The sequence below is a fragment of the Anomaloglossus baeobatrachus genome, chromosome 5 (genome assembly GCF_048569485.1).
Source record: "Anomaloglossus baeobatrachus isolate aAnoBae1 chromosome 5, aAnoBae1.hap1, whole genome shotgun sequence".
NCBI classification, from domain to species: Eukaryota; Metazoa; Chordata; class Amphibia; order Anura; family Aromobatidae; genus Anomaloglossus; species Anomaloglossus baeobatrachus.
In genome coordinates, this window is record NC_134357.1 from 446,930,631 (window position 1) to 446,955,225 (window position 24,595).

Consider the following 24,595-nt stretch of genomic DNA (forward strand, 5'->3'; position numbering starts at 1 on the left):
AGGACGCAAATGTCGACGTCTGAGAGGTTAAGGACGCCACTTGCGGAGCAGACGTTCGTGTGACTGCGTCAATTTGCGCTTGACCCGCTGAGATAGCTTGGAGTGCCCATACGGCTGCGAATGCTGGAGCAAAAGGCGCGCCGATAGCTTCATAGATGGATTTCAACCAGAGCTCCATCTGTCTGTCAGTGGCATCTTTGAGTGAAGCCCCATCTTCCACTGCAACTATGGATCTAGCCGCCAGTCTGGAGATTGGAGGATCCACCTTGGGACACTGAGCCCAGCCCTTGACAACGTCAGGGGGGAAGGGATAACGTGTATCCTTAAGGCGCTTGGAAAAACGCTTATCTGGACAAGCTCGGTGTTTCTGGACTGCCTCTCTGAAGTCAGAGTGGTCCAGAAACATACTCGTTGTACGCTTGGGAAACCTGAAACGGAATTTCTCCTGCTGAGAAGCTGACTCCTCCACTGGAGGAGCTGAGGGAGAAGAAGGGAATTTTGTTTACTTACCGTAAATTCCTTTTCTTCTAGCTCCAATTGGGAGACCCAGACAATTGGGTGTATAGCTATTGCCTCTGGAGGCCACACAAAGTATTACACTTAAAAGTGTAAGGCCCCTCCCCTTCTGGCTATACACCCCCAGTGGGATCACTGGCTCACCAGTTTTAGTGCCAAAGCAAGAAGGAGGAAAGCCAATAACTGGTTTAAAGACCAATTCAATCCGAGGAAACATCGGAGAACTGAACCATACCACATGAACAACATGTGTACCCGAAAAAACAGAAAAACCCCGAGAAAACAGGGCGGGTGCTGGGTCTCCCAATTGGAGCTAGAAGAAAAGGAATTTACGGTAAGTAAACAAAATTCCCTTCTTCTTTGTCGCTCCATTGGGAGACCCAGACAATTGGGATGTCCAAAAGCAATCCCTGGGTGGGTAAAAGAATACCTCATGATAGGGCCGTCAAACGGCCCTCTCCTACAGGTGGCCAACCGCCGCCTGAATGACTTATCTACCTAGGCTGGCGTCTGCCGAAGCGTAGGTATGCATCTGATAATGCTTGGTAAAAGTAAGTAGACTCGACCAGGTGGGTGCCTGACACACCTGCTGAGCCGTAGCCTGGTGCCGTAATGCCCAGGATGCACCCACGGCTCTGGTAGAATGGGCCTTCGGCCTTGAGAGAACCAGAAGCCCAGTAGAACTGTAGGTTTCAAGAATTGGTTCCTCGAGCCCCCGAGCAAGGGTGGATCTGGAAGCTTGCGACTGTTTACGCCGACCAGCGACAAGGACAAAGAGTGCATCCGGGTGGCGCAGGAGCGCCATGCGGGAAGTAGAACCTGAGTGCTCTCACCAGAACCAACAGATGCAAATCTTTCTGAAATTGATGGACTGGACGAGGACACAAAGAAGGTGAGGTGATATCCTGATTGATATGAAAATGGGATACCACCTTAGGGAGAAATTCCGGAACCGGACGCAGAACTACCCTGTCCTGGTGAAGGACCAGGAAGGGAGTTTGTATGAGAGCGTTGCTAGCTCGGAAACTCTCCTAAGAGACGAGACCGTTACTAGAAGGCCACTTCCCGTGAAAAACGGGAAGGGAGACATCCTTCAAAGGCTCGAAAGGCGGCATCTGGAGAGCAATTAGAACCTTGTTCAGATCTCAGGGCTCTAACGGCCGCTTGTACGGAGTGCTGAGAAGACAAACTCCCCGTAGGAACGTGCGTACCTGAGGAAGTCGTCGTTTCTGAAAAAATACAGATAGCGCTGAGACTTGTCCCTAAAGGGAACTGAGCGACAACCCATTTTCCTACCTAGATTGCAGGAAGGAAGGAAACATAGACGATGCAACCGGCCAGGGAGAAACACCCTGCGCCGAGCACCGAGATAAGAACATCTTCCACGTCCTGTGGTCAATCTTGGCGGACGTTGGTATGCTAGCCTGTCTCATGGTGGCAACCACGTCCTGAGGTAATCCTGACGACACTAGGTTCCAGGACTCAATGCCACACCATCCGGTTGAGGGCCGTAGAATTCAAATGGAAGAATGGCCCTTGAGACAGCCAGTCTGATTGGTCTGGTAGTGCCCCCGGTTAGCCTACCGTGAGGCACCACAGAACCGAGTACCACAACATCCTCGGCCAATTTGTAGCGACGAGGATGGCGCGGCCGCAGTCGGTCTTGATCTAGCGCAGTACTCTGGGCAACAATGCCAGAGGTGGCACCTAAGGTAGCTGGAACTGCGACCAATGCTGAACTAAGACGTTTGCCGCCAGAGCTCGATGATTGTGAAACCGTGCCATGAAGCTGGCACATTGTTGTTGTGCCGTGACGCCATTAGATCGACGTCCGGCCTCTGTCAGCGGCGCCAGATCTCCTGAAACCCGTCCGGGTGAGGAGACCATACTCTTTCGGCCACACCTCAGCGACTTAGGAAGTCAGCTTCCTAGTTTCCACACTTGGGATGTGAATTGTGGATATGGTGGATGCCGTGTCTTCCACCCACATCAGAACCTGCCGGACTTCCTGGAAGGCTTGCCGGTTGCGCGTTCTTCCTTGGTGGTTGATGTATGCCACCGCTGTGGAGCTGTCCGACTGAAGTCGGATATGCTTGCTTTCCAGCCGCTGTTGGAAGGATTGTAGGGCAAGATACACTGCTCTGTGGTCAAGAACATTGATCTGAAGAGTGGACTCTTGCTGAGTCCACGTACCCTGAGCGCTGTAGTGGAGAAAAACTGCTCCCCACCCTGATAGACTCGCGTCTGTCGTAACTATCGCCCAGGACGGGGATAGGAAGGACCTTCTTTTTGACCAAGAGGTGAGAAGAAGCCACCACCGTAGAGATTCCTTGGCCGCCTGAGAAAGAACGACGACTCTGTTGAGGGACGTCGACTCCTCGTCCCATTGGCGGAGAATGTCCCATTGTAGTGGACGCAGTAAAACTGCGCGAAAGGAACTGCCTCCATTGCTACCATCTTACGTAGGAAGTGCATGAGGCGTCTCAATGTGTGCGACTGGTTCTTAAAGAAGAGCTTGCAGCCCGTAGTGAATGCTGTTTGTCTAGCGGCAGCTTCACTATCGCTGAGAGAGTAAGAAACTCTATGCCTAGATATGTTATCGATAGGGTCGGGGTCGGATCTGACTTTAAAAAGTTGATGATCCACCCAAAACTCTAGAGAGTCTCCAGCGCAACGTTCGGGCAGTGTTGGCATGTTTCCTAAGAGAGTGCCTTGACAAGTAGATCGTCTAAATACGGGACCACAGAGTGACCCTGAGAGTGCAGGACTGTGACTACTGCTGCCCTGACCTTGGCGAAGACCAGTTGGACTGTCGCTAGCCGGAAGGTAGAGCTACGAACAGAGGGTGTTCGTCTCCTATAACGAAGCGTAGAAACGCTAGTGCTCTGGATCAATCGGCACATGTGGATAAGCATCCTTGATGCCTAATGATGCTAGGAAATATCCTTGGGACCTTGAGGCGATGACATGGCGGAGGGATTCCATCCGGAACCGCCTGGTGTCCACGAGCTTGCTGAGCATTTTTAGATCCAGAACGGGACGGAACGGCCCGTTGTTATAGGTACCGCAAAGAATTTGGGGTAAAAACCGTGACCTTGTTCCTGAAGAGGAACGGGGGTCATCACTCTTTCTGCCTATAGAGTGCACCCTGTTTGCAGAAGAGCAGCGGCCCGGCCGGGAGGTGGAGAAATTCTGAAGAATCGAGTTGGAGGACGAGAAGTGAGCTCTATCCTGTACCCGTGAGACAGAATGTCTCACACTCAATGGTAGCTAAATATCGCCAAGGCGGGAGAGCCTGCTACCGACCGAGGCCGCAAGTCATGAGGAAGCCGCCTTGGAAGCGGGTTTTCAGACTGTCGCTTTTTTGGGCGAGACTGAGCCCGCTAAGAATCTTAGCTCCTCTGATCCTTTTGAGTCCACATTGGACGAGGAAAAATGGGACCTGCCCGAGCCTCGAAAAGGCCGAAAACCCCGACTGCCTCTTGCTCTGTTGGGGTTTGTTGTGTCCGGGCTGAGGAAAGGATGAATCCTTACCCCTGGACTGTTTGATGGTTACATCCAACGCTCACCAAACAGTCGGTCAGCAGAAAAAGGCAACTGGTTAGGCAACCTTTTTTGGAAGCAGAATCTGCCTTCCATTCACTTAACGAGCAGACCAGGCTCTGCTTAAAAACACGGAGTAGCGGAGGCTACCGCCGCACGGTTCGCAGAGTCCAGGACAACCTGAATCGCGTAAGAAACAAATGCAGACATTTGAGAGGTTAAGGATGCCACCTGCGGCACAGATGTACGTGTAACCGTGTCAATCTGTGTAAGACAAGCTGAAATAGCTTGGAGTGCCCCAAGGGAGAGAATGCCGGAGCCAACGGTGCGCCGACAGCCTCATAGATGGCTTTCGACCAGAGATCCATCTGTCTGTCAGTGGCATCTTTGAGTTTGCAGTTCCATCTCCCACTGCAACTATGGATCTAGCTACAAGCCTGGAGATTGGAGGATGCCGCTCGGGACATTGGGTCCAGTCCTTGACCAAGTCAGGGGACAGGGATAACGTGTATCCTAAGCCGTTTGGAGAAGCGCATATCTGGATAAGCGTGGTGTTCCTGGACTGCCTCTCTGAAGGCAGAGTGGTCCAGAAAAATACGTGAAGCTGACTCCTCCACTGGAGGAGCTGTGAGAAATAACCCACATTCTATAGATGGACGCTATAAGATTATTTACTATGGCGTCACAATCAGGTGTATCCAGATTGAGAGCGGTCTCAGGATCAGAATCCTGAGCCGCTACTTCCGCCTCATTACACAGCGAGTCCTTCTGCTAGGACCCTGATGAAACCGAGGCCGCTCATAGCGAGCCCACTTAGGCTGTCTGGGACTGACGTCCGTGCAGAGCCGTGACTCTGGGATGCGTGTGACATTCCCGGAGCTGTTAGTTATTCACACTGAGGGGGGCCATGGATCAATGATTCAACAGTGCCCATATTGTGAGAGACATGTCCGGACTGCTAGGCTTCTAGTATCATAGCCATAGTCTCAGAAAAACTGTCAGTAAATACTGCAGACACCGTCCTCATCCCCTGGCCATTAGTGCATACAATGGGAGTCTATGTACCTGCCGGCCGTATAGCCGTACATGCTGTACCAGCTGTATAGAAAAACATGTGGTTCTGCACCTTTGTTTTACACAGAGAATATGCTGATAACTCCTCCGCATAATCCAGGAGGGTATATACAACGTGCGACCAAACAGTGCAATGTATATAGTACAAGCATATCTATAAGTGCACTTCTGCACTAGTGGGGTTAGCACCACAGGTGCTGCTTAACGCCTGTTACAGCGATTGTGTGACTATCAGAATGCCAGGGTCTTCCACACTTGTCTCTGTATCTTACAGAAACTGACACTAATGGCTGCCGGTGTCCTTGTAGAGAAGGAAGCCGTGGGCGTGCCTGAGAAAGTGCGGGAATCCGGATTCACAGTGCACACAGTGAGAGGGGTGGAGTATGCAAAACATACTCCAGCTCTCAGCTCTGCTCTATGCAGCGTCACTCCCCTACCCTGACTGTCAGGGCTGTGGGCGGTAACGAAGGGAGACTAGGCCCAGAAGCCGGGGACTCGAGTTAACAGCGCGGCCGCCGTAAAAGCGCGGGCCGCGCTGAAGTCCCCGGCGCACCACAAGTGCCAGCCGCGCCGCAGTTCCAGCGGCCGGCGCGACCAATTCATAGAAGTGGCCAGCGTCCCGCCCCTCTCCTGACTGGCAGGTCTGGGGGCGGGAACGAACGGAAGCAGGCCGCAAAAGCCGGGGACTCTAGTTATCAGCGCGGCCGCCGTAAAAGCGCGGGCCGCGCTGAAGTCCCCGGCGCACCACAAGTGCCAGCCGCGCCGCTGCCAGCGGCCGGCGCGACCGATTCCTGGAAGTGGCCAGCGTCCCGCCCCTCTCCTGACTGGCAGGTCTGGGGGCGGGAACGAACGGAAGCAGGCCGCAAAAGCCGGGGACTCTAGTTATCAGCGCGGCCGCCGTAAAAGCGCAGGCCGCGCTGAAGTCCCCGGCGCACTACAAGTGCCAGCCGCGCCGCAGTCCCAGCGGCCGGCGCGACCAATTCCCATAAGTGAGCCTGCTTCAGCAAAGCTGAATGAGGCCATGGCACAGGCGCCGCAGCGCTGATGTCCCCCGGCGCACTACAACACCCAGCATGCTGCGGTGTGAGCGCCAAATGCACGGGGACACAGAGTACCTTGAGGAAGCAGGGCCATGTCCCTGATGTACTCCGCTCCATCCAGCATCTTCTCCAGGGGCTGTAGATGGAGCACGGTCTCAGTGCCTGGAGACCGGTAAATCCCACTTCACCCAGAGCCCTGTAAAAAGGGATGGGGAAGGAATCAGCATGTGGGCTCCTGCCGCCGTACCCGCAATGGGTACCTCAACCTTACAAACACCTCCGACATACAGTGGGGTGAGAAGGGAGCATGCTGGGGACACTATATGTGTCCTCTTTTCTTCCATCCGACATAGTCAGCAGCTGCTGCTGACTAAAAAGTGGAGCTATGCGTGGATGTGTTGCCTCCTTCGCACAAAGCACAAAACTGGTGAGCCAGTGATCCCACTGGGGGTGTATAGCCAGAAGGGGAGGGGCCTTACACTTTTAAGTGTAATACTTTGTGTGGCCTCCAGAGGCAATAGCTATACACCCAATTGTCTGGGTCTCCCAATGGAGCGACAAAGAAATATCCAACATTTGATTGATGGACGCGATAAGATCATTCACTATGGCGTCCCCATCAGGAGTATCAAGGTTGAGAGCGGCGTCAGGATCAGAATCCTGATCTGCTACCTCCGCTTCATCATACAGAGAGTCCTCCCGCTGAGACCCTGAACAATGTGATGATGTCGAGGGAATTTCCCAGCGAGCTCGCTTAGGCGGTCTGGGGCTGCGGTCCGTGTCAGAAACCTCACCCTGGGATCTGTGAGACACCCCGGGAGCACATTGTTGTTCCAACTGAGGGGGACCAGGGTGCAATGATTCAACAGTGCCCATGGTCTGAGATACCGGTCTGGACTGCAAGGCTTCTAGTATCCTAGCCATAGTCTCAGAAAGTCTATCAGTAAAAACTGCAAACTCCGTCCCCGTCACCTGGACAGTGTTAACAGGTGGTTCCCCCTGGGCCACCCTTAGCAGAGGCTCCGGCTGAGAAAGTGCCACAGGGGCCGAGCATTGCACACAATGAGGGTCGGTGGAACCTGCCGGTAGTATAGCCGTACATGCGGCACAGGCAGCATAGTAAGCCTGTGCTTTGGCACCCTTGCTTTTTGCGGACGACATGCTGTTGTCTCCTCTGAGCAATCCAGGAGGGTATATAGCCAAAAATCAACAGTGCGACCATACAGTGTAAAGTATAGCCTATAAGCATATAAATCTATATGTACACTTCTGCACTAGTGGGGCCAGCACCTCAGGTGCTGCTTACCGCCCGCTCAAAGCGGTTGTGTGATCACCAGAATCCCTGCCTGGGTCTCCCAGAGCTTGTCTCCCCTCTCCAGCGTCAGAAGAGCTGACAGGAATGGCTGCCGGCGTCCTGTGGAGAGGAGGGGGCCGTGGGCGTGCCCTAGAAAGTGCGGGAATCTGGTGTCCCACTGTGCTCAGTGAGGGGGGTGGAGGATGCAAAGTATGCTCCAGCCCCCAGCGCTGACGTCCTGTGCAGCGTCCCGCCCTTCCCCTGACTGGCAGGCCTGGGGGCGGGAAAAAGTGAGACTAGGCCGCAAAAGCCGGGGACTAAAGTTATAAGCGCGGCCGGCGTATAAGCGCGGTCAGCGCGGTAGTCCCCGGCGCACTAACACTCCCAGCCGCGCTGCAGTGTGAAATGGCAGCGCGCGGTCAGCGCGATAGTCCCCAGTAAACTAACACACCCAGCCACGCTGCAGTGTGTGATGGCACAAGCGCGGTCAGCGCTGCGGTCCCTGGCGCACTAACACACCCAGCAATGCTGCAGTGTTTCTGTGCGCGGTCCCCACGGGGACACAGAGTACCTCAAAGTAGCAGGGCCTTGTCCCTGACGATACTCGGCTCCTTGTCCAGCAGAGTCCCCAGGGGCTGTGGATGGAGCACGGTCTCAGTGCCTGGAGACCGATTAGGATCCCACTTCACCCAGAGCCCTAAAGGGATGGGGAAGGAAAACAGCATGTGGGCTCCAGCCTCCGTACCCGCAATGGATACCTCAACCTTAACAACACCGCCGACAAGAGTGGGGTGAGAAGGGAGCATGCTGGGGGCCCTGTTATGGGCCCTCTTTTCTTCCATCCGACATAGTCAGCAGCTGCTGCTGACTAAGATGTGGAGCTATGCGTGGATGTCAGCCTCCTTCGCACAAAGCATGAAAACTGAGGAGCCCGTGATGCACGGGGGGTGTATAGGCAGAAGGGGAGGGGCTTTACACTTTTAAGTGTAATACTTTGTGTGGCCTCCGGAGGCAGAAGCTATACACCCAATTGTCTGGGTCTCCCTATGGAGCGACAAAGAAATAAGCCTGTGCCTTGGCACCCTTGCTTTTTGCGGACGACATGCTGTTGTCTCCTCTTAGCAATCAGTGAGGGTATATAGCCAAAAGCGAATAATGCGGCCGAACAGAGTAAATGTATACAATATAAGGATATATATATACACTTCGGCACCCAGGGGGGCCAGCACCTAGTAAACGGTGCGGCTTACCGACCGCCCTCAGCGGTTGTGTGTCCACCAGATTCCCTGCCTGGGCCTCCCAGCGCTGTGGAGCTCGTCTGAAGTTCTCCACCAGCAGAATCTCTGATAGCAATGGCTGCCAGCGTTCAGAGAGGAGGAGGGAGCCGTGGGCGTGCCTCAGAAAGTGCGGGAATCTGGTGCCCCACGGTGCTCAGTGAGGCGGGAGGAGGATACTAAGTATGCTCCAGCCCTCACCGCTGACGTCCAGTGCAGCGTCCCGCCCTTACCCCTGACTGGCAGGCCCGGGGGCGGGAGTATGCGGTACTAGGCCGCAAAAGCCGGGGACTAAAGTTATAAGCGCGGCCGGCAAACAAGCGCGGTCAGCGCGGTAGTCCCGGCGCACAAACACACCCAGCAGCTGCTGCAGCGTCCATTACACAGGCGCTCTATGCGCCGTCCCCAAGGGGACACAGAGTACCTTATAGTAGCAGGGCCTGTCCCTGAAGATACCCGGTCTCCTGTCCAGCAGATTCCCCCAGGGGCTGCGGAGGGAGCCCCGGTCCCAGTGCATGGTGACCGGTTAGGATCCCACTTCTCCCAGAGCCCCTAAGGGATGGGGAAGGATAACGGCATGTGGGCTCCAGCCTCTGTACCCGCAATGGGTACCTCAACCTTAACAACACCGCCAACCCGAGTGGGGTGAGAAGGGAGCATGCCGGGGGCCCTGTTAGGGGCCCTCTTTTCTTCCATCCGATAAAGTCAGCAGCTGCTGCTGACTAAAATGTGGAGCTTGCGTGGATGTGTGCCTCCTTCAACACAAAGCATAAAAACTGATGGGCCCGTGATGCACGGGAGGGTGTATAGGCAGAGGGGAGGGGTTACACTTTTTAAAGTGTAATACTTTGTGTGGCCTCCGGAGGCAGAAGCTATACACCCAATTGTCTGGGTCTCCCAATGGAGCGACAAAAGAAAAGTGATTAACCTCAAATGTAAAACAATGAATTAAATAAAGTTTGTCATACTAGAATTACCACACTTACTTGATATCTCCCCCGTGTGTTGGAATCATGGAGTTCAGGTCAGTCAGGTAACCTTTAGGATCCACCACCGTCTGACCACTCACAGAGTCTGAAACCTAGAAGCAGAAAAATTAAAATGCACTAAAAACATGTGCTAATATTACACATGGGTTATAAAGACGTTATCTCCCCCTCCCCCTCACCTGGCTCAGCCTCATGTCCATCAGAGTGTTTCTGGCCTGACCAATCTTCCTCATGTCTAGATCTCCAGATCCAGGTGTCATCAGACCAGGGGTCATTCCCCCTGGGTATGGGGTGTTGAGCCCTCCAGGGAATGGTGTATTCAATCCTCCAAATTGCTAAAGTAACGGAAACAAAATATTTACATACATATAAGCTCAAGGTCGTTGCAGTTAAATAGTGGAAACAGTCAGCAAAAAGACAACGCACTTACTGTCTGTCGCGGATCGACAGATGTGTGATTCTCTCCGGTTTGTAAGTGTTTGGCGAAGAAGCTGTCAGGGACAGGAGTCAGCTTCTCATGGCGAGGATTTCTCTGGCGCTTGTTGCGGGCATCTCCGACCTCTGGGATGCTCAACCACTCCTCCTCCGTCACTTCAGCCAGTTTCCTCTGGAGATGGAAAAAAATGTTAGCACGGGTAATTCTGTGCAGAGAGAAGACAACTGGAGGGATCTAAGTCCCCAGTGTGAATGGAGTGGTAGTGCATATTAGTTATTGCTACACCATTCACTTTCTAAGGGACTGGCTAACAGACCAGTGCAATCTTCATCAGTCCCAAAAGCAAAGGAGCAAGGACCAGACCATGCACTCTAGGACCCCATTTACAAAGGAGACCCCCAGGGCATGGCCTAGCAGGCATGTGAGGAGGACGCAGAGTACTTAGCTCCTGCTTCATAGCCTAAAGAATCCTGTGATACCTGCATAAAACCTTGCGATTGGAGAACTTAAAGCAGCTGTCTGCAATACCCTGTACTTGTGCCATGCACTGAGAGTGTTTGTGGCCCAAAGAAATATGACCCGCAGTAGAAAGATGGGAGAGAAGGAGCAGCAACCACGGTAAGATCCCACTCCAAGATGGCACCAGTGCATAATACTCCTCCCCGAGATAAAGCGACGGACGGTTCCGCAAGTATTTCATGAGATGGGGGATGAAACAACAATGGATGCAAGTGCGGGCGTCTTGATATCCGTAGCCTCATCTGCAGAACTGACCATAATTGCCAAATTCACTGCTGTAACTGTGTCCAATAAAACAGTAGCCTCACTCACTGAGCATATAGGGGGCTTATAAGAGGACACTCGTCTCATTAAAGAGGACTTCCAAAGAGCACATGAAAAATGAAGGAGCTGGAAGGGAGAATTGGCTATACTGAGGACAAAATATCACGGATAACCCAAAACCCTAATAAATATGAAAAGGCAGATGAAAAAACAGGCTGCACAGGAACAAACTAAAGCTGGGGGAGTATTTGAAGAAGCGGAGGGAAAAGATCCTGTAAACTGTTATGAATAGCACTATGGGAAAAGAATCACTCTCTCCGTTCTTTACAATTGAAAGAGCTCACAGAGCACCACCGTGACCGCTCCCCGCAGGCGCCCCACCGTGACCGCTCCCCGCAGGCGCCCCACCGTGACCGCTCCCCGCAGGCGCCCCACCGTGACCCTCCCCGCAGGCGCCCCACCGTGACCGCTCCCCGCAGGCGCCCCACCGTGACCGCTCCCCGCAGGCGCCCCACCGTGACCGCTCCCCGCAGGCGCCCCACCGTGACCGCTCCCCGCAGGCGCCCCACCGTGACCAGTTCTCAAACGACTGCTGCACTTTTGAGACATAGACACCATCTTGACAAAGGTGACATGAAAGATCTTTATATAGCCGGACACAGTCTCCATATACCCGGACTTTTCTGCTAAAATGTACAGAAATGCCGTTCAAAATTTCTTGAAATTAAAAAAGGCTGAGACTCCTTCAAGTGCCGTACACCATGCTTTACCCTGCCAAACTGCATATGACAGCAAACGGGAAATACATGTTTTTGAATCTACAACTGAAACCCTGTCATGGCTGGACACCAACGAAGTCCTATGGAGTAGAATCCCCTGAGAACATACATGCCTCCCTGATGGTGATTAGTAACTATAATCTTAATTTTGTAAGGGGAAATTTGATGTCCCTTAAGTTTTTGGTATCTATATAATACTTTTGCCGAAATTTAAGCAGGTTCGTTTTTAAAAGTTTACATTATCCAAATAGCTATGGATGCTACGTTGTCACATATGCTCAGGATTGTACGTGTCCCCAGTCCTCTTCGGTTGACAGCAAGGTCTATCAGGCAATATATATGTTGGTAAATTACTATTTGTTTCATATCAGTTTAAAGTTATCTTTCTTTGTCGCTCCATTGGGAGACCCAGACAATTGGGTGTATAGGCTATGCCTCCGGAGGCCGCACAAAGTATTACACTTAAAAGTGTTAAGCCCCTCCCCTTCTGCCTATACACCCCCCGTGCTCCCACGGGCTCCTCAGTTTTTTGCTTTGTGCGAAGGAGGTCAGACACGCACGCACAGCTCCACAGATTGGTCAGCAGCAGCTGCTGACTATATCGGATGGAAGAAAAGTGGGCCCATATAGGGCCCCCAGCATGCTCCCTTCTCACCCCACTCTTGTCGGCGGTGTAGTTAAGGTTGAGGTATCCATTGCGGGTACGGAGGCTGGAGCCCACATGCTGCTTTCCTTCCCCATCCCCCTCAGGGCTCTGGTGAAGTGGGATCCTATCGGTCTCCAGGCACTGAGACCGTGCTTCATCCACAACTCCTGGGAGACTGCTGGATAGGAGCCGGGTATCGTTCAGGGACATGGCCCTGCTACTTGGAGGTACTCTGTGTCCCCGTGGGGACCGCGCACAGCAACACTCCAGCATTGCTGGGTGTGCTAGTGCACCGGGGACCGTGGCGCTGACCGGGTTAATATGTGCCATTACACACTCAGCGCTGCTGAGTGTGTTTATGTATAGGGACTGCCGCACTAACCGCCGCTGCCAGGGAAACACTGCGGCGCGGCTGGGACTTGTAGTGCGCCGGGGACTTTCGCGCCGGCCGCGCTTTTACGGCGGCCGCGTTTATTACTAGAGTCCCCGGCTTTTTGCGGCCTAGTTTCCTTTCCTCCCGCCCACAGCCCTGACAGGCAGGGGAAGGGCGGGACGCTGCACAGAACGAGCAGCACTGAGGGCTGGAGCATGCTTTGCATACTCCACTCCCCTCACTGTGCACAGTGCAGGCACCAGCTCCCGCTCTTACTGAGCCACGCCCACGGCTCCCACCTCTCCTCAGGACGCCGGCAGCCATTCCTGTCAGCTCCTTGGACGCTACAGAGGGGGACAAAGTCTGGGAGACTCAGGCAGGGACTCTGGTGGCCTCACAACCGCTTTAAGCGGGTGGTAAGCAGCACCTGTGGTGCTAGCCCCATTGTGCAGTAGTGTAACATTATATGTTTATGGTATACATATTTTACACTGTATGGTGCACAGTTGATTTCTGGCTATATACCCTATTGTGTTACTCAGGGAAGATAATAGCATGGCGCCCACGAAAGGCAGGGGTGCCAAAACACAGGCTTATTATGCTGCCTGCGCCGCATGTATGACCCCGCTACCGGCAGGTTCCACTGACCCTCATTGTGTGCACTGTTCGGCCCCTGTGGCACTTACTCAGCTAGAGCCTCTGCTAACGGGGGCCCAGGGGGAGCCACCTGCTGACACTGTTCAGGTGACGGGGACAGAGTTTGCAAAACTCTCTGAGACTATGGCTAAGATACTAGAAGCCTTGCAGTCCAGGCCGGTATCTCAGCACAGGGACTCTGTTGATTCTTTGTTCCCTGGCCCACCTCAGCTGGACCAACAATGTCCTCCCGGGGTGTCTCATGGATCCCAGGCTGAGGGTTCTGACATAGACCCCGGCCCCAGACCGACTAAGCGAGCTCGCTTGACAATTCCCTTGACATCCTCATATTGTTCAGGGTCTCAGCGGGGGGAATCTCTAGTTGATGATGCGGACACAGCTGATCAGGATTCTGATCCTGAGGCCGCTCTCAATCTTGATACTCCGGACGGGGACGCCATAGTGAACGACCTTATTGCGTCCATCAATCGTATGTTGGATATTTCTCCCTCAGCTCCTCCGGTGGAGGAGTCAGCTTCACAGCAGGAGAAATTCCGTTTCAGGTTTCCCAAGCGTACACCGAGTATGTTTCTGGACCACTCTGATTTCAGAGAGGCAGTCCAGAATCACCATGCTTGTCCAGATAAGCGTTTTTCTAAGCGCCTTAAGGATACACGTTATCCCTTTCCCCCTGACGTGGTCAAAAGTTGGGCTCAGTGTCCCAAAGTGGATCCTCCAATCTCCAGACTGGCAGCTAGATCCATACTTGCAGTGGAAGACGGGGCTTCACTCAAAGATGCCACTGACAGGCAGATGGAGCTCTGGTTGAAATCCATCTATGAAGCTATCGGCGCTTCTTTTGCCCCAGCATTCGCAGCCGTATGGGCGCTGCAAGCTATCTCAGCAGGTCAAGCGCAAATCGACGCAGCCACACGCACGTCCGCGCCACAGGTGGCGTCCATAACCACACAGACTTCGGCATTTGCGTCTTACGCTATTAATGCTGTTCTGGACTCTGCGAGCCGTACGGCGGTTGCAGCCGCCAATTCGGTGGTACTCCGCAGGGCCTTGTGGCTACGGGAATGGAAGGCAGATTCTGTTTCCAAAAAGCGCTTAACCAGTTTGCCAATTTCTGCCAACCGATTGTTTGGCGAGCGTTTGGATGAAATCATCAAACAATCCAAGGGAAAGGATACATCCTTATCCCAGCCCAAACCGAAAATACCCCAACAGAGGAGGGGGCAGTCGAGTTTTCGGTCCTTTCGGGGCGCGGGCAGGTCCCAATTCTCCTCGTCCACAAGGCCTCAGAAAGATCAAAGGAACTCTGATGCATGGCGGTCTAAGTCACGTCCTAAAAAGGCCACCGGAGGTGCCGCTACCAAAGCGGCTTCCTCATGACTTTCGGCCTCCCCACTCCGCATCTTCGGTCGGTGGCAGGCTCTCCCGCTTTTGCGACACCTGGCTGCCACGGGTAAAAGACCGTTGGGTGAGAGACATTCTGTCTCACGGTTACAAGATAGAGTTCACCTCTCGTCCCCCGACTCTATTCTTCAGGTCATCCCCGCCTCCCGAGCGAGCCGAGGCTCTTCTGCAGGCGCTGGGCACTCTGAAGGCAGAAGGAGTGGTGGTCCCTGTTCCTATTCAGCAACAGGGTCACGGTTTTTACTCCAACTTGTTTGTGGTCCCAAAGAAGGACGGGTCTTTCCGTCCTGTCCTGGACCTGAAACTTCTCAACAAACACGTAAAGACCAGGCGGTTCCGGATGGAATCCCTCCGCTCCGTCATCGCCTCAATGTCCCAAGGAGATTTCCTTGCATCGATCGATATCAAGGATGCATATCTCCACGTACCGATTGCTCCAGAGCACCAGCGCTTCTTGCGCTTCGCCATAGAAAACGAACACCTGCAGTTCGTGGCACTGCCGTTCGGCCTAGCAACAGCCCCACGGGTTTTCACCAAGGTGATGGCTACTGTAGTAGCGGTCCTCCACTCTCAGGGTCACTCGGTGATCCCGTACTTGGACGATCTGTTGATCAAGGCACCCTCTCTAGAGGCATGCCAACACAGCCTCGACGCTACCCTGGAGACTCTCCAGAGTTTCGGGTGGATCATCAATTTTCCAAAGTCAAATCTGACACCGGCCCAATCGCTGACATATCTTGGCATGGAGTTTCATACCCTCTCAGCGATAGTGAAGCTTCCACTGATCAAGCAGCGGTCACTACAGACAGGGGTACAATCTCTCCTTCAAGGCCAGTCACACCCCTTGAGGCGCCTCATGCACTTCCTGGGGAAGATGGTGGCAGCAATGGAGGCAGTTCCGTTCGCGCAGTTTCACCTGCGTCCACTTCAATGGGACATCCTACGCAAATGGGACAGGAAGCCGACGTCCCTCGACAGGAACGTCTCCCTCTCTCAGGCGACCAAAGCTTCCCTTCGGTGGTGGCTTCTTCCCACTTCATTATCGAAGGGGAAATCCTTCCTACCCCCATCCTGGGAGGTGGTCACGACGGACGCGAGTCTGTCAGGGTGGGGAGCGGTTTTTCTCCACCACAGGGCTCAGGGTACGTGGACCCAGCAAGAGTCCTCGCTTCAGATCAATGTGCTGGAAATACGAGCAGTGTATCTTGCCCTGAAGGCGTTCCAGCAGTGGCTGGAAGGCAAGCAGATCAGAATTCAGTCGGACAATTCCACAGCGGTGGCATACATCAATCACCAAGGCGGCACACGCAGTCGGCAAGCCTTCCAGGAAGTCTGGCGGATTTTGATGTGGGTGGAAGCCACGGCCTCCACCATCTCTGCAGTTCACATTCCAGGCGTGGAAAACTGGGAAGCAGACTTTCTCAGTCGCCAGGGAATGGACGCAGGGGAATGGTCCCTTCACCCGGACGTGTTTCAGGAGATCTGTTGCCGCTGGGGGTGCCGGACGTCGACCTCATGGCGTCCCGGCACAACAACAAGGTACCGGTGTTCATGGCACGGTCTCAAGATCCCAGAGCTCTGGCGGCAGACGCCTTAGTTCAGGATTGGTCGCAGTTTCAGCTCCCTTATGTGTTTCCTCCGCTGGCACTGTTGCCCAGAGTGTTACGCAAGATCAGGGCCGACTGCCGCCGCGTCATCCTCGTCGCTCCAGACTGGCCGAGGCGGTCGTGGTACCCGGATCTGTGGCATCTCACGGTCGGCCAACCGTGGGCACTACCAGACCGACCAGACTTGCTATCTCAAGGGCCGTTTTTCCATCTGAATTCTGCGGCCCTCAACCTGACTGTGTGGCCATTGAGTCCTGGAGCCTAGCGTCTTCAGGGTTATCTCAAGACGTCATTGCCACTATGAGACAGGCTAGGAAACCAACGTCCGCCAAGATCTACCACAGGACGTGGAAAATTTTCCTGTCGTGGTGCTCTGCTCAGGGTTTTTCTCCCTGGCCTTTTGCCTTGCCCACTTTTCTGTCCTTCCTTCAATCTGGACTGGAAAAGGGTTTGTCGCTCGGCTCCCTTAAGGGACAAGTCTCAGCGCTTTCTGTGTTTTTCAAGAAGCGCCTAGCCAGACTTCCACAGGTACGCACGTTCCTGCAGGGGGTTTGTCACATCGTTCCTCCTTACAAGCGGCCGTTAGAACCCTGGGATCTGAACAGGGTGCTGCTGGTTCTTCAGAAACCACCATTCGAGCCAATGAGAGATATTTCTCTCTCACGCCTTTCGCAGAAAGTGGTTTTTCTAGTAGCAGTCACTTCACTTCGGAGAGTGTCTGAGCTAGCAGCGCTGTCATGCAAAGCCCCTTTCCTGGTTTTTCACCAGGACAAGGTGGTTCTGCGTCCGGTTCCGGAATTTCTCCCTAAGGTGGTATCCCCCTTTCATCTCAATCAGGATATCTCCTTACCCTCTTTTTGTCCTCATCCAGTTCACCAATGTGAAAAGGATTTGCACTTGTTAGATCTGGTGAGAGCACTCAGACTCTACATTTCTCGTACGGCGCCCCTGCGCCGCTCGGATGCACTCTTTGTCCTTGTCGCTGGCCAGCGTAAAGGGTCACAGGCTTCCAAATCAACCTTGGCTCGGTGGATCAAGGAGCCAATTCTCGAAGCCTACCGTTCGGCTGGGCTTCCAGTTTCCTCAGGGCTGAAGGCCCATTCTACCAGAGCCGTGGGCGCGTCCTGGGCTTTGAGGCACCAGGCTACGGCTCAGCAGGTGTGTCAGGCGGCTACCTGGTCGAGCCTGCACACTTTCACGAAACACTATCAGGTGCACACCTATGCTTCGGCGGATGCCAGCCTAGGTAGACGAGTCCTTCAGGCGGCGGTTGCCCACCTGTAGGAAGAGGCCGTTTTACGGCTCTCTTACAAGGTATTATTTTACCCACCCAGGGACTGCTTTTGGACGTCCCAATTGTCTGGGTCTCCCAATGGAGCGACAAAGAAGAAGGGAATTTTGTTTACTTACCGTAAATTCCTTTTCTTCTAGCTCCAATTGGGAGACCCAGCGCCCGCCCCTGTTTTTTTTGTGTACACATGTTGTTCATGTTGAATGGTTTCAGTTCTCCGATATTCCTTCGGATTGAAGTTAATTTAAACCAGTTTTTAATTCTTTTCCTCCTTCTTGCTTTTGCACCAAAACTGAGGAGCCCGTGGGAGCACGGGGGGTGTATAGGCAGAAGGGGAGGGGCTTAACACTTTTAAGTGTAATACTTTGTGCGGCCTCCGGAGGCATAGCCTATACACCCAATTGTCTGGGTCTCCCAATTGGAGCTAGAAGAAAAGGAATTTACGGTAAGTAAACAAAATTCCCTTCTTTGCAATGAAACTAGATTTCATATCATAGTCTGTTTTGAAGAAAGTAGGGAGGGGTTTGTATCAAAATGTTTGTACCTTTTTATATCACTATAGGAATGGTCTATACGTTTGTACAAAATGGAAAATGATTGTCGGTTAATAAAAAATACCTGATTAAAAAACAAATGACAAAAAGTGTAGATATTACATCATGGAATGGTCTGGAAGATCCGACTAAGCGATGTGCTTTGTACTCTGTACTCATTGTACGTAAATTCTAGCAAGTGATGATTTGTAATTTGAGACACATGATGAAGAGGGCAAGAAAAAATAAAAACAACAACTTTTACATAGCACATGGCTGTCATAAGTATCATTCCGTATGTTCTATCCACTCAGGGGGTGTAAGCCTCATTGTATGTAGGGTTATACCCTGTGTAACAATGTAGCAGTTGACTCAGATGGCTGCGCTGTTGTCAAACACTTTTCTATATATAATATCCTGGATTAATATAACTGCCTTATATATTTCTCCACCCCCCTCTGGTGATGTGCTATAGCAGGGGTCTCACACATGCAGCCCCTGAGGCTGCTTCTTGCGGCCTGCAGATCCCATGACGATCTGTACAGCTATGTCAGTGGCAGCTGCCGGCCAGTGTATGTGGTCAGGTGATGTCCTCTGATTGGCCAGTGGCTGCCATTGGATTAGCTGCAAAGACCTTCTCTGCGCGGCACCACAAATCATTCAACTGAAGTAAAGCGCTGTCGGCATTTTTGGTCCCCTGCATTGGGCCACGATCGTCACAGGGTCTGCAGGCCACAAGAAGCAGGTAAGAGGGCACCGAGGGAATGGAGGACAGGTAAGAAGAATTTTTTTTGTGTGTGTATGTGAACACAATAGGGACATTACTACATGATGCGACAGTGCTACAAAGGGGCCAGCATGGGCACAAGGACAGGAACATTACTAGAGGATGGGACATTACCTAACGTAGGGGACCAGCATGAGTACAAGGATGGACATATTACTACAGGATCAGTGGACAACAAACGAAGGGAATTTTGTTTACTTACCGTAAATTCCTTTTCTTCTAGCTCCTATTGGGAGACCCAGACAATTGGGTGTATAGCTACTGCCTCCGGAGGCCACACAAAGCATTACACTTTAAAAAGTGTAACCCCTCCCCTCTGCCTATACACCCTCCCGTGCATCACGGGCCCATCAGTTTTGGTGCCAAAGCAGGAAGGAGGAAACTTATAAATTGGTCTAAGGTAAACTCAATCCGAAGGATGTTCGGAGAACTAAACCATGAACCAAAGAACAATGCAACATGAACAACATGTGTACACAAAAAAACAACAGCCCGAAGGGAACAGGGGCGGGTGCTGGGTCTCCCAATAGGAGCTAGAAGAAAAGGAATTTACGGTAAGTAAACAAAATTCCCTTCTTCTTTGTCGCTCCATTGGGAGACCCAGACAATTGGGACGTCCAAAAGCAGTCCCTGGGTGGGTAAAAGAATACCTTGAATAAAAAGAGCCGTAAAACGGCCCCTTCCTACAGGTGGGCAACCGCCGCCTGAAGGACTCGCCTACCTAGGCTGGCATCAGCCGAAGCATAGGTATGCACCTGATAGTGTTTCGTGAAAGTGTGCAGACTCGACCAGGTAGCCGCCTGACACACCTGCTGAGCCGTAGCCTGGTGCCGCAATGCCCAGGACGCACCCACGGCTCTGGTAGAATGGGCTTTCAGCCCTGAAGGGACCGGAAGCCCAGAAGAACGGTAGGCTTCAAGAATCGGTTCCTTGATCCACCGAGCCAAGGTTGACTTGGAAGCCTGTGACCCTTTACGCTGGCCAGCGACAAGGACAAAGAGCGCATCAGAACGGCGCAGGGGCGCCGTACGAGAAATGTAGAGTCTGAGTGCTCTCACAAGATCTAACAAGTGCAAATCCTTTTCACATTGGTGAACTGGATTAGGACAAAAAGAAGGTAAGGAGATATCCTGATTGAGATGAAAAGGAGATACCACCTTAGGGAGAAAATCCGGGACCGGACGCAGAACCACCTTATCCTGGTGAAACACCAGGAAGGGGGCTTTGCATGACAGCGCTGCTAGCTCAGACACTCTCCGAAGTGACGTGACTGCCACTAGGAAGACCACCTTCTGCGAAAGACGTGATAGAGAGACATCCCTCATCGGCTCGAAAGGTGGTTTCTGAAGAGCCTTTAGTACTCTGTTAAGATCCCATGGTTCCAGCGGCCTCTTGTAAGGTGGGACTATGTGGCAAACCCCCTGCAGGAACGTGCGTACCTGCGGAAGCCTGGCTAGACGCTTTTGAAAAAACACGGAAAGCGCCGATACTTGTCCCTTGAGAGAGCCGAGAGACAAACCCTTGTCCATTCCGGATTGAAGGAAGGACAGAAAAGTGGGCAAAGCAAACGGCCAGGGAGTAAAACCCTGATCAGAGCACCAGGATAAGAAGATCCTCCACGTCCTGTGGTAGATCTTGGCGGACGTTGGTTTCCTGGCCTGTCTCATAGTGGCAATGACCGCTTGAGATAACCCTGAAGACGCTAGGATCCAGGACTCAATGGCCACACAGTCAGGTTGAGGGCCGCAGAATTCAGATGGAAAAATGGCCCTTGAGACAGCAAGTCTGGTCGGTCTGGTAGTGTCCACGGTTGACCCACCGTGAGATGCCACAGATCCGGGTACCACGACCTCCTCGGCCAGTCTGGAGCGACGAGGATGGCGTGGCGGCAGTCTGACCTGATTTTGCGTAACACTCTGGGCAGCAGTGCCAGAGGAGGAAATACATAAGGCAGTCGAAACTGCGACCAATCCTGAACTAATGCGTCTGCCGCCAGAGCTCTGTGATCTTGAGACCGTGCCATGAATGCCGGGACCTTGTTGTTGTGCCGGGGCCCCATTAGGTCGACGTCCGGCGTTCCCCAGCGGCAACAAATCTCTTGAAACACGTCCGGGTGAAGAGACCATTCCCCTGCGTCCATGCCCTGGCGACTGAGAAAGTCTGCTTCCCAGTTTTCTACGCCCGGGATGTGAACTGCGGAGATGGTGGAGGCTGTGGCTTCCACCCACAGCAGAATCCGCCGAACTTCCTGGAAGGCCTGACGACTGCGTGTGCCGCCTTGGTGATTGATGTACGCCACCGCCGTGGCGTTGTCCGACTGAATTCGGATCTGCCTGCCTTCCAGCCACGGCTGGAACGCCTTTAGGGCTAGATACACTGCCCTTATCTCCAGAACATTGATCTGAAGGGAGGACTCTGGCTGAGTCCAGGTGCCCTGAGCCCTGTGGTGGAGAAAGACCGCTCCCCACCCTGACAGACTCGCGTCCGTCGTGACTACAGCCCAGGATGGGGGCAGGAAGGATTTTCCTTTCGACAGAGAAGTGGGAAGAAGCCACCACTGAAGAGAGACTTTGGCTGCCCGAGAAAGGGAGACGTTCCTGTCGAGGGACGTCGACCTCCTGTCCCATTTGCGGAGAATGTCCCATTGGAGTGGACGCAGATGAAACTGCGCAAATGGAACTGCCTCCATTGCTGCCACCATCTTCCCTAGGAAGTGCATGAGGCGCCTCAAGGGGTGTGACTGGGCTTGAAGGAGAGATTTCACCCCTGTCTGTAGTGAACGCTGTTTGTCCAGCGGGAGCTTTACTATCGCTGGGAGAGTATGAAACTCCATCCCGAGGTAAGTTAGCGATTGGGCCGGAGTCAATTGTGACTTTGGGAAATTGATGATCCACCCGAACCTCTGGAGAGTCTCCAGAGCAATGTTCAGGCTGTGTTGGCATGCTACTCGGGAGGGTGCCCTGACTAGAAGATCGTCTAAGTAAGGGATCACTGAGTGTCCCTGAGAGTGCAGAACTGCCACCACAGTTGCCATGACCTTGGTGAAGACCCGTGGGGCTGTCGCCAGGCCGAAAGGCAGAGCCACGAACTGAAGGTGTTCGTCTCCGATGGCGAAACGCAGGAAGCGCTGATGCTCTGGTGCAATCGGCACGTGGAGATAAGCATCCCTGATGTCGATTGATGCTAGAAAGTCTCCTTGGGACATCGAGGCGATGACGGAGCGGAGAGATTCCATCCGGAACCGTCTGGTTTTCACGTGTCTGTTGAGCAGTTTGAGGTCCAGAACAGGACGGAATGATCCGTCCTTTTTTGGCACCACAAACAAGTTGGAGTAAAAACCGCGACCACGTTCCTGAAGGGGAACGGGGATGACCACTCCTTCTGCCTTCAGAGTGCTCACCGCCTAAAAAAGTGCATCGGCTCGCTCGGGGGGCGGAGATGTTCTGAAGAAACGAGTCGGAGGACGAGAGCTGAGCTCTATCCTGTAACCGTGAGACAAAATGTCTCTCACCCATCGGTCTTGGACATGTGGCAACCAGGCGTCGCAAAAGCGGGAGAGCCTGCCACCGACCGAGGATGCGGTTTTGGGAGGCCGAAAGTCATGAGGAGGCCGCCTTGGGGGCGGTTCCTCCGGCGGTCTTTTTAGGACGTGACTTAGACCACCATGAATCAGAGTTTCTCTGGCCCTTCTGTGGCCTGTCGGACGAGGTGAATTGAGACCTGGCTGAGGGCCGAAAGGACCGAAACCTCGGTTGTATCTTCCGTTGCTGAGGTCTGTTCGGTTTGGACTGGGGTAAGGACGAGTCCTTTCCCTTGGATTGTTTAATGATTTCATCCAATTGCTCGCCAAACAGACGGTCGCCAGAAAATGGCAAACCGGTTAAGAACTTCTTGGAAGCAGAGTCTGCCTTCCACTCGCGTAGCCACATGGCCCTGCGGACTGCCACTGAATTGGCGGATGCTACCGCTGTACGGCTCGCCGAGTCCAGGACGGCGGTCATGGCGTAGGACGAAAAAGCCGACGCCTGAGAGGTTAAAGACACAACCTGCGGAGTAGAGGCACGTGTGACTGCATTAATCTCAGACAGACAAGCTGAGATAGCTTGGAGTGCCCATACGGCTGCGAATGCCGGAGCAAAAGACGCGCCTATGGCTTCATAGATGGATTTCATCAGGAGCTCTATTTGCCTGTCAGTGGCATCCTTGAGCGATGAACCATCTGCCACTGCTACTATGGATCTAGCCGCCAATCTAGAGACTGGAGGATCCACCTTGGGACACTGATCCCAACCCTTAACTACGTCAGTGGGGAAGGGGTAACGTGTGTCATTAAGGCGCTTAGTAAAGCGCTTGTCCGGAAAAGCTCGGTGTTTCTGGACTGTATCTCTGAAGTTGGAGTGATTGAGAAACGCACTCCGTGTACGTTTGGGAAAACGAAATTGGAATTTCTCCTGCTGAGAAGCTGACTCCTCAATCGGAGGCGCTGGAGGAGAAAGTTCTAGCACCTGGTTGATGGACGCTATAAGGTCATTTACTATGGCGTCCCCTTCAGGTGTATCAAGATTGAGAGCAGCGTCAGGTTCAGAGCCCTGATCTGCCACATCCGCTTCATCCTCCAGAGAGTCCTCATGCTGAGACCCTGAGCAGTGTGATGAAGTCGAGGGAAGCTCCCAGCGGGCCCGCTTAGCCGGCCTGGGACTGCGATCCGTGTCGGAGTCCTCACCGTGGAACCTAGGAGTCACCCCAGGAGCACTTTGCTGCTCCGACCGAGGGGGGCCTGGGGGCAATGATTCAACAGTGCCCGGGGCCTGTGTTACCGGTCTGTGCTGCAAAGCTTCAAGTATCTTAGCAGGCCATTTATCCATAGACTGAGCCATAGATTGAGAAAGTGACTCAGAAAGTTTCTCAGCCAACACTGCAAACTCTGTCCCTGCCACCTGGACAGTGGTAGCCAGTGGTTCTACCTGGGCCGAGGGTCCCACCAGTGGCTGAGGCTCCGGCTGAGTGAGTGTCACAGGGGCCGAGCATTGCACACAATGAGGGTAGGTGGAACCTGCAGGTAACATAGCCGCACAAGAGGTACAGGTTGCAAAATAAGCCTGTGCCTTGGCACCCTTGCTTTTTGCGGACGACATGCTGTTGTCTCCTCTTAGAGCAAACAGTGAGGGTATATAGCCAAAAGCAATCAATGCGGCCGAACAGAGTAAATGTATACACTATAAGGATATATATATACACTTCGGCACCCAGGGGGGCCAGCACCTAGTAACAGGTGCGGCTTACCGACCGCCCTCAGCGGTTGTGTGTCCACCAGATTCCCTGCCTGGGCCTCCCAGAGCTGTGGAGCTCGGTCCTGAAGTTCTCCACCTGCAGAAGTGCTGATAGCAATGGCTGCCGGCGTTCTGAGAGGAGGAGGGAGCCGTGGGCGTGCCTCAGAAAGTGCGGGAATCTGGTGCCCCGCAGTGCTCAGTGAGGGGGGAGGAGGATACCAAAGTATGCTCCAGCCCTCACCGCTGACGTCTAGTCAAGCGTCCCGCCCTTATCCCTGACTGGCAGGCCCGGGGGCGGGAGT

At 53.4% G+C, this 24,595-nt stretch overlaps 1 protein-coding gene across 1 annotated transcript in view; it reads right to left on the reverse strand.

Moving 5' to 3' along the window:
- PRPF6 (pre-mRNA processing factor 6) overlaps window positions 1-24,595 on the reverse strand; it is a 110,561-nt gene that overhangs the window by 82,219 nt on the left and 3,747 nt on the right. Inside the window, exons 5-7 of the mRNA XM_075350467.1 lie at window positions 10,161-10,337; window positions 9,910-10,065; window positions 9,728-9,822 (exon numbers count right to left, since the gene is read on the reverse strand). Coding sequence (XP_075206582.1) covers window positions 9,728-9,822; window positions 9,910-10,065; window positions 10,161-10,337 — 428 coding nt within the window. The remainder of the gene's footprint in view (window positions 1-9,727; window positions 9,823-9,909; window positions 10,066-10,160; window positions 10,338-24,595) is intronic.